At 42.8% G+C, this 10,804-nt stretch overlaps 1 protein-coding gene across 1 annotated transcript; it reads left to right on the top strand.

Annotated features, from left to right (window-relative positions):
- The first annotated feature begins 2,378 nt into the window (after positions 1–2,378).
- LOC108633285 (polyadenylate-binding protein 1-like 2) lies at positions 2,379–5,642 on the top strand. The gene has a single exon (XM_018044052.1). The coding sequence runs from the start codon at positions 3,100–3,102 to the stop codon at positions 3,700–3,702; it is 603 nt and encodes a 200-aa protein (XP_017899541.1). The 5' UTR covers positions 2,379–3,099; the 3' UTR covers positions 3,703–5,642.
- The last annotated feature ends 5,162 nt before the right edge of the window (positions 5,643–10,804 follow it).

Genomic DNA, 10,804 nt, shown 5'->3' with positions numbered 1-10,804 from the left:
CACATCCCATGGTGACCCAGTCAGTTCTGAAGGTGCAGGGTTGTTCAGGTCAAGGCTATGCTGCCACCACAGAAAACAGCTTTATATACCCATGGAAGGTGGATGGACTGGAGTGAGGGGGAGGAGAGAATATATGCTGGGCAGATGAAACTCCATGGCCACCACAGTCCAATCACATAGCGCATCTAGCCCTCTGCTGGCATTTCTCTTATTTGTACGGGCAGCCCAAGCTTTAGTGGAGTGAGACATGCTGAGGAAAGGCTCTATGGTTTGATCAGTTTTCATATTTGACCCCGAAGTCCACAGTTCAACGCCTGGCTCATGGTAACTGTGAAACCCCTATTTATGGAGGGGAAGGGGGAAAGGAGGGAAGAGTTGTTCTTGGAACTGGTCACATCTGACTATCTTTTTAAAAATTCTATCAGCTCTGTCTCAGTGCTGACTGTGAGTGTGTTCGTGTGCACGTACATTTATATGTATATTGACGCGATCCCCTCCAAGTTTTATTGAGATATAATTGACATATAACACTATATGTGTAAAGTGTACAACAAAATGACTTGAAACATGTACATATCACTAAAATGATTACCACAAGAAGTTTACTAAACATCCATCACCTCAGTTACACTTTGTTTTCCCCTTTTAATGAGAACTTTTAACATCTACTCTTAGCTACTTTCTGTGTTGATATTTAGTTTGTATTAAAGATCTGATCATACCAAGTCCCTCTGTGAATGTGCTGAGTGGGCCCCATGAGCTTGGGTATAGAGTTCAAGCATCTTAGCTTTCTTTTCAGGGCCCCCACACCTTCCAACCCCATCTTCTACCATATACTCTTGGAGATCATGAGCTCTGTCCACATCAGATGATTAGGCATGACGAGAAGTGACTATGCATGTGCTAGCATGCTACAGGGCCTTGGACACAGGCTAATCCCTCTGTCTGTGGGAATGGAATGCCTTCCATTCTGCCTCAACATGCTGGACTGCTACTCATCTTTCAGAGGTCACCTTGGAGGTTTAGTCTTCTGTGCAGTTTTGCTTGATTCCCACCAGAAAAGGTTATTGGGTGGGTCCTCCTACTGGAAGAAGTAGGACTCTAGCCTCTGTTGCACTCTACTCTAATGGTTGCTTGCTTGCCTATCCTCTCAGCATTTGGCCTTGTGTTTCCTCTCTGCTCCAATACACACTGCTCACCTTTCCTCACCTTGCCCCACACCTCCAACACATCAACATTCACTACTCAAGTATCACACTGCCTGTCTCTAAGTCCCCAGTGCCAAGTGGTGGGTAAGGCTCCCCTAAATATTAACTGGTGAACTGGAAAGAGACACCCCATCCTAGAGAGATTTCCGGTTTTGTTTTTATTTTGAACATGGATGTGCCCTTTGTGGTTCACACTGGGAATGTCAGCAAGTCAAGGGCAGAGACAAGAAGGAACAATTGCCTGGCTCTGGACCAGGTCCTGTTTCCGGCTCTTGATTTGACTTTCCTCACTTATCATGGAGGATGGCACTAAGAACAGATTACTCTTGATTTCTCCCCTGCTTCCAGGCTGCATGAATTGAGGCTGAGTGGGTGGGAGGAGTTGGGGGCTGAGGAACCCCCAGGTCCTTAGGTCTCCCATAATCTGGAGCAGGGACAGGGTTTCCAGCCCACACTGTCTGCTCCCAAGGTCGATCTCAAAACCGGTCCATCTCCTCTGGCTTCAGACTCCTGTATATCTCTAGGCTCCATACATATTTGTGGCATGGCATTATGAATAAATGAGTACGTGTTCTTGTGTTCTTTATTTCTTCCGCAAGTGTTGTAGAGGAAGGAATGAGCTGGAAAAGGGGGAAGAATCTCTGATAAAAAAAATGGGTCAGCGGGCTGCAGGGCTGGAGGGGGAGAGTGTCCCATTAGCCCCAGCTCCAATTCAGAGTAGGAGTTGTTGCCTTGGTGGTGGTAATGTTTGGGAGTGTGTGTGCGTTGAGGTGGGGAAGACCCAACCCCTAAACGCGAGAAAACCATTTTTGCTTCGCTTTGTTTAGGCCAGGCAAATGTTTTCTCAATGCCGCCCACCTTCTCTTGCAAGGTGCTTGATTTAATCATTTAAATGTTCTATGGGAGAGGAAGGATAAAACAAAACTCCCTAAATCTATGTCAGATTTCCTTGGTCCACATGGAACCCTTTCCCCATCTTCCTCTTCTTACACATCCAGTTGATCGAGAGGCTGAGAACCCACACTTCTTCCCGCCAACACCAAGCTCCCGCCCCCTCCCACCGCCCGCTGCCCCGAAGCCCCGCAGCAGCCACAGGGGGAACCAAAGAGACAGAAGCCTTCCCAGCTGCCCGGACCACAGACGCCAACACCCCCCGCCCCCCACCACACGCCGCCCGCCGGCGCCCCGCACGCTAACCCACGACCGAGCGGCGGCGGCAGCAGCGGGCTGCGGGCTGCGGGCTGCGGTGACTCGCACCGGCGCGCTCCTGGCAGCGCTAGCCATCCCAGGTGACTGGGACTCGCTGGATCGGCTGGCCCGGGGTCCTCCGCCCCAGCTTGCGCCCCCAGCCCGGGTTCCGGCGCCCACCTGCCTTCTTGCCCTCTCCACCCTCTCACCTTCCTCCCCCTCCACCCTCCAGGCTCGCGGGAAGGAAGGTCGCGGCAGCGGCCCGGCGGCACCGGCGACCGTGGCGACAGCGGCGACAGTGGCGGCGGCGGCTGCGGCTGCGGCGGCGGCGGAGGCTGCGGCGGCGACCGTGGCAGAGGCGGTGGCAGAGGCCTCCGTGGCGGAGGCGGAAGCAGAGGTGGAGGCCGAGGCCTCAGTAGAGGAGGCAGTGGCGGAGGCCACCCTGGGGGAGGCGGTGGCAGCCCTGGCGGAGGAGGAGGCGGAGGCTGCACTGGCGGCGGCGGCCGTGGCGGTGGTGGAGGCCAGCGAGGCCGAAGCCGCCGCCGCCGTAGCGGAGGCTGCGGCGCCCGCCCTGGGGGAGGCGGATGCGGATGCCGCTGCGGAGGTGGAGGCAGCGGTAGCGGCCGCGGCGGCGGCGGCTGCTGCCGCCGCGGATGCAGATGCGGAAAGCGGCGGGGGCTCCGAGGGGAACCCGGACTTTCCTATGGCCTCGCTGTACGTGGGCGACCTGCACCCTGAGGTGACGGAGGCAATGCTGTACGAGAAGTTCAGCCCGGCCGGGCCCATCCTCTCCATCCGCCTTTGCAGGGACAAGATCACCCGCCGCTCGCTGGGCTATGCGTATGTCAACTACCAGCAACCGGTGGACGCCAAGCGGGCCCTGGAGACCCTGAACTTTGATGTCATCAAGGGCAGGCCGGTGCGCATCATGTGGTCCCAGCGGGACCCCTCGCTCCGCAAGAGCGGAGTGGGCAACGTCTTCATCAAGAACCTGGGCAAGACCATCGACAACAAGGCTCTGTACAACATCTTCTCTGCGTTCGGTAACATCCTGTCCTGCAAAGTGGCCTGCGACGAAAAGGGGCCCAAGGGCTATGGGTTCGTGCACTTCCAGAAGCAGGAGTCCGCCGAGCGGGCCATAGATGCGATGAATGGCATGTTCCTGAACTACCGCAAAATTTTCGTTGGGAGATTCAAGTCGCATAAAGAACGAGAGGCCGAAAGGGGAGCCTGGGCCAGGCAGTCCACCAGTGCTGACGTCAAGGATTTTGAGGAAGACACCGATGAGGAGGCCACCTTGCGATGAAAACATCCCAGGAGCGAGCCAGCCAGCAGAGCCAAACCTTGGCTCCCACCCGGTTTACAAACCCCCCACCCATCCCATTCCCCCCAACCCACCAGCAGTGTATTGTATTGGGAGTGCAGGTCTCTCTTTCACCCCTTCCCTCTCTCTCTCTCTCTACTTCCCCCTTCCCTTTCCTCCCCTCCTGCCACACCCACGTTGGGTGTTGTGAATAATCTTGCTAATCTGTGCCACTTGATAGTTAAGGCTGCCTCTTCTCCTTGTGGTTTGGTTTAAAAAGCACTTTCTCTCTTTGTTTATTGCACAGGTGATGCAATATCATGGTAGAAACATCAGGAAGGAAAAGGAAATCACATGAGGGAAAACAAGAGAGTAATTGCTCCCCATGACCCTACTACCCGGAGACAACCACTTTTACCATTTTGGTGTGCTGTTTTCAAGGCTCTCATTTCCTTTCTCTCTCTCTCTCTCTCTCTCTCTCTCTCTCTCTCTCTCTCTCTCTCTCTCTCGCTCACCCTTCCTCTCCTCCACCCCACCTTCCCTTTTAACACAGTGTTATAGAATGGTTCATGTATGTGGTGTTTCTTAACCTGCTTTTTCAAAAACTAAAACCAAACAAACGTCAACCCATTGAACTTCTTTCCATGATATTCAACAGGCTTGAGAAAGGTCATCTTCTGTGCCTGCAGAGTGTATCTATGGACCCTAACATTTCTGTAATCATTGCCACATTGTTGGACATTCAGGTGGTGCCTAGTTCTTTCCCTGTGTTTAAACCCAGCACTGTGTATACTCTGATGAGTGAATTCTTCCTTGTCAAGCCAAATCTTTGCTAGCGTACAGGATGTTCTTAATTGTGGACTTGCAGGATCCACATGTGGACATTTTAAAGACTGTTCCTTTGTGTTGCCCAATGGCCCCTTCATAAGCATTGTACCAATTTACATTCATGCCAGCCACCTCAACTAGTAAAAACAGTATGCCCATTTCCCCTACATAGTCTCCTGGTCACTGTAATTGGTGTGTGGGGGGGGAGGGGGGCTGTGTGTGCGCGTGCACGCTGCATGCGTGTGCGTGTGTCTTGGCCAGCTTGATGGGCTGCAAATGGTATTTTTCTGTCCTTAGTTGTTTTGCTGAATTTAAATACTGTTTATCACCTCCTTCCCCTGAGCCCACTTCCTGCCCTTTTCCCCATTCTCAGAAAAATAATCCAGCTTCATTGTATGAAGAAAAAATCACAAAGCAGACAAGTCAACAGAAGAAAATTAATGTCACAAGTAATCAATCTTAATGATCACCCATACCTCCCTGAATCATTCATCTACACCTGCCCAGTATTTTTCCTGTGATATATATGTGAATTGTAATGTATATACTGTTTCATTATCTGCTTTTTCACAATAAATATATAGATAGATATAGATGTATAGATAGATATTATTGAACTTCTTTTCATGTCATTAAATATTCTTCTAAAATAGTTTCCATGGCTGTTTAGTATTCCAGGGAATGGGATAGATAAAGGAACAGATAGGTGTATACATCTGTATCCATATGTAGATATAGATATGGGCATATTTGTTTTCACTAGTTCGTCATCACTGAACATCTGGATGGCTTCTTTGTTTTTTGTTTTCTTATTCAAATCCAAGTTGCTTAGAGCATAGTGCACAAAACTTGGTTACATTTTAGATTTTTTTTCCTGAACAAACATTGTCAAGAGAAGAATTGAAGTGTTCAAGTTTTGAAATATTTTTTGGGGGGTCATTATTAAGTGGCTATTCACAAATATAGTTATCATTTTACCCTCATCAAGTACAACATTGTGAGGGGGCCTGGAAATCTGGACAATTTTCTGGACTTGCTATTACAATCATTTCTGTACTCTTCCAATATTTTATCAGGGTAGCTGTAGTTTTTTTTTTTTTAAACATTTATTTTTATACAGATAACAGCATCATTTTTTAGATTCTGTATGTATGTGTTAATATACAGTATTTGTTTTCCTCTTTCTGACTTACTTAACTCTGTATAACAGGCTCTAGTTTCATACACCTCACTAAAATGGACTCAAATTCGTTCCTTTTTATGGCTGAGTAATAGTCCATTGTATATATGTACCACAACTTCTTTATCCATTCATCTATTGATGGACATCTAGGTTGCTTCCATGTCCTGCATACTATAAATAGTGCTGCAATGAATATCAGAGAACATGTGTTTTTTTGAATTATAGTATTCTTAGAGTGATGGCTCATTAGTGGCACTGCTGGTTCATGTGGTATTTTTATTCTTACTTTTTTAAGGAATCTCCATAGTGGTTATATCAATTTACATTCCCACCAGCAGCGCAAGAGAGTTCCCTTTTCTCCACATCCTCTCCAGCATTTATTTGTAGAGTTTTTGATAATGGCCACTGGTGAACCTATTTGCAGGGCAGGAATAGGGACACATATGTGGACACAGGAGTGTAAGGGGAGGGTGCAATGAATTGGGAGTGTAGTACTGACATATACACTACCATGTGTAAAATAGACATGTGGGAAGTTGCTGTATAATAGAGGGAACTCAGCTTGGTACTGTGTGACAACATAGAGGGGTGGGATGAGGAGTGGGAGGAAGGCTCTAGAGGGAGGGGGTATATGTATACTTATGACTGATTCATGTTGTTGTACAGCAGAAACTAACACAATATTGTAAAGAATTATCTTCCAATTAAAAATAAAATTTAAAAGAGAATACAAAATTATTAATAATTCTAAGTTGATAACAGAATTCACTTGGGTCATCTGGGAGCAAACTTTGTGACTTCAGTTTAAATTCTCTCTCTCATTGGGTATTCAATGAATGCACTGGTTGAGGTTTAAGCCCAAATATACTATATTATAAATAATTTATATATGAGAATAATCATATTTTAATATTTGATTCTCACTAAATCTCTGCTTTCTGAGAGATTAACAAGCAGACAGATTTTAACAGTGTCCATGTCTTGCATTCCCAGAACTTTTCATGAACCTAGTGCATAAAAGATTCTCAATAATCGTTGGCTAAGTCAAAAAATAAAACATAATAGAAGCCTTGTTTAATTGATAAGAAAAAGTAAAAATCATTCCTAATTCTACCACTTGACACAAAGAAAAACTTTGAACCACATGAAACATGTACATAAATAAATAGCACCTTCAAAATGTAATATGTATTGTTTCACTATGGGATAATTTCACTATAATTGGTCTTTCATAATATATTTCCAAATTATTCAATATTTTCTAATTTTGTTTCAGTTTATATTCTATATTATAAATGAGCTATAATTTCTTAAGCTTAGTCCCTTCATTATGCTTATATTTTTCTGGGGTTTCCCCAGATACTTTACAGGGAACACACTTGTAGCTGAATATTTGCTGACATGTGGAGATATTTAATTGACTTATATAACTTGTTCATGGATTGGAAGAATTAATATTGTTACAATGGTCAAAGAAATCTACAGATTTAATGCAGTTCATATGAAAATACCCATAATATTTTTTACAGAAATAAACAACCCTAAAATGTCTGTGTAACCCAAAAATATTGAATAGCCAAACCAACCTCAATTAAAAAAAAAACTAAGCTGAAATTTAACTCTGGCCTCAGACTAGAATACAAAGCTATGGTAATCAAAACAGCATGGTACCAGTACAAAAACTGACTCATCTATTGATGGAGCAGTAAGGTCAGAAATAAACTCATGAATATATAATCAATTAATCTACAACAAAGGAGGTAAGAACGTACAATGAGGAAAAGGCAGTTCTTCAATAAGAAGTGCTGGAAAAACTGAACAGGTACAAGTAAAAGAATAAATTAGGACTCTTTTTCCTAGGAGAAAGAGCTTCCCCAATGGTTCAATGGTAAAGAATCCACCTGCCAATGCAGGAAATGTAGAAGACATGGGTTCAATCCTTAGGTTGGGAAGATCCCCTGGAGAAGGGATTGGCAACCCAATCCAGCTATTCTTGCCTGAAAAATCCTATGGATAGAGGAGCCTGGTGGGCTACAGTCTAAAAGGTTGCACAGTCAGACATGACTGAGGGCACGCTCACACACACACACACACACACACACACTCATGTCATATACAAAAATGGATTGAAGCCCCAAATTTCAATAAACCATGAAACTCCTAGAAGAGGACATTGGCAGAACAATCTTTGACATGTCATAGAAATATCCCTTTGATATGCCTCCTAAGGCAAAGGAAACAAAAGAAAACATTTTTAAAAGAACCTAATTAAACTTAAAAGCTTCTGCACAGCAAATGAGACCATTAACAAAATGAAGACAACCTATGTAATGGTAGAAAAATATTTACAAATGGTATGAACAATAAGGTGTTAATTTCCAAACTATAGGAACAGCTCATATAACTCAATATTAAACAAAGACAATTTATAAAGCACAGAAGACCTAAATACACATTTTTCCAAAGAAGATATATAGATGGCTAACAGGCATATGAAAAGATGTTCAACATCATTAATCATCAGAGAAATGCAAATCAAAACCATGATAAGATAGCTACCCTAAACTCACATATCTCAGAATGGCCATCATCACAAAGACCACAAATAACAAATGTTCTGAGGATGTGAGGAAAGGGAACCCTGTACAGCATTGGCAGGAATGTACATTGGTGCAAAAACTATGAAAACCAGTATGCAGAATCCTCAGAAAAATAGAACTACTGTATGATCCAGCAATATATCTATTCCTGGATATATATTCAAATAAAACAAAAACACAAATTCAAGAAAAGATACATGTACTCCAATGCTCATAGTAATGTTATTTGCAACAGTCAAGATATGGTAGCAACTCAAGATTCCACCAACAAATGAATGGATAAAGAAAATGTAGTATATTTACTGGAATATTACTCAGCCACAAAAAGAATAACAATTTGCCATTTGCAACAATATAGATGGACATGTAGTGAAATATGTGAGACAGAGAAAAACAATTCTTGGTTATTGCTTATGTGTAAAATCTGAAAATAAAAGAATGAACATAATAGCAACAACAAAAGGAAACACACTCACAGATATAAAGAACATCATCTGAGCCTTCAGCTAGTATCAATCTTCTTGCAATAGTAACATTATAAGTCCCTGATCACATATCACCCATAATCAATATAGTAAAAATGAAAACATTTGAAATGTTGCAAGAATCACAAAAATGTGACAGAGATATGAAGTGAGCAAATGCTCTTGGAAAAATAGTGTTGGTAGACTTGCTCAGTGCAGGGTTGCTACAAAATCTTCAACTTAAAAAAACATTTGAAAAATTGAAGTATTATATATTACCCTTCTTTGTCTCCTGTTGCAGCCTTTGTTTTAAAGTCTATTTTGTCTGATATGAATATTGTTACCCCTGATTTCTTGACATTCCCATTTGCATGGAATATCTTTTCCCATCCCTTCTTTTTCAATCATGTCTTTAGGCCTGAAGTGAGTCTTTTGTGGGTAGCATATTGAAAGGTCTTGTTTTTTAATCGTCAACTACTTTATGTTTTTTGGTCAGAGCATTTAGTCCATTGACATTTAAAGCAATTGTTGATAGGTATGTACTTATTAGGGCTTCCCTGATAGCTCAGTCGGTAAAGAATCAGCCTGCCAGTGCACGAGACTGGGGTATGATCCCTCATTTGGGAATATCCATTGGAGAAGGAAATGACAACTCACTCATGTGTTCTTGCCTGGAGAATCCCATGGACAAAGGAGTCTGGAGGGCTACAGTCAATGGGGTTGCAAGAGTCGGACACAACTTAGCTGCTGAACCACAAACCACATGTACTTATTACCATTTTATTACTTTTTTCCAGTTGTTTTTGCAGTTTTCTGTTCATTTTCTTCTTTTTGTCTCTTCTATTGTAGCTTGATGATTTTCTTTAGTAGTATTATGTTTGGATTTCTTTCTTTTTGGTTTTTATGGTTCTATTATTTGTTTTTGATTTGTGGTTATCATAGGGTTCATATATGTTGACCTATAATCATATCTACTTGTTTTAAACTAGCAGTCATTTAAGTTCAAATACATTCTGAAAGATCTATATTTTCTCCTCTCCCCCACACTTTGTGATTTTTAAGTCATATTTTATATTACCCTTTAACTGTTCCTTGTAGTTTTAGTTGCTTTTACTTTTTTTCTTTTAATCTACACACTCTCTCATTTAAGCAATCTTTAAGCCTTACTGTATATCTTCCTTTCCTAGTGCAATTTTCTTTTTCCTATAGATTCTTATTTTTTTCCATTTAGAGAAGATCCTTCAACATTTCTTTTAGGGTAAACTTTGCTGCAGAAGACCCTTGAGAGTCCCTTTGAGAGTCCCAAATTAGTCAATCCTAAAGGAAATTAACCCTTAATATTCATTGGAAGGACTGTTGATGAAGCTGAAGCTCAAATACTTTGGCCATCTAATGCAAAAAGCTGACTCATTGGAAAAGACCCTGATGTTGGGAAAGATTGAAGGCAAAGGGAGAAGGGGGCAGCAGAAGAGGTGGTTAGGTAGCATCACTGACTCAATGGACATGAATTTGAGCAAATTCGGGAGATAGTGGAGGACAGAGGAACCTGGCCTGTCCATGGGGTCACAAAGAGTCACCCACAACTTAGCAACTGACCAAAAACAAATATTGATGAATTATTTTAGTTTTTGCTTGTCTGAGAAGTTCTTTATCTCTTCTTGTATTCTAAATTATAATCTTGCTAGGTAGAGTATTCTAGGTTTCAGGTTTTCCCATTTAGCACTTTTTATATATCATGCCATTCCATTCTTGCCTACAAAGTTTCTGCAGAGAAATTAGCTGATAGCTTTATGGGGGTTCCCTTATATATAACTTTTGGTATTTCCCTTGCTGCCTTTCAAATTATCTATCTCTAACTTTTGCCATTTTAATTATTATGTATCTTGATGTTTTTTTTTTGGGGGGGGGGTCATCTTGTATGAGACCTTCTGTGCTTCAAGTACTTAGATATCTATTCCCTTCTTCAGGTTTGGGAAATTTTCAGTCATAATTTCTTCAAATACATTTTTGTCCCCTTCTCTTTCTTCTCC

Source organism: Capra hircus (assembly GCF_001704415.2).
Source record: "Capra hircus breed San Clemente chromosome X unlocalized genomic scaffold, ASM170441v1, whole genome shotgun sequence".
Classification (NCBI taxonomy): domain Eukaryota; kingdom Metazoa; phylum Chordata; class Mammalia; order Artiodactyla; family Bovidae; genus Capra; species Capra hircus.
This window is presented reverse-complemented; position numbering and strand designations above follow the sequence as displayed.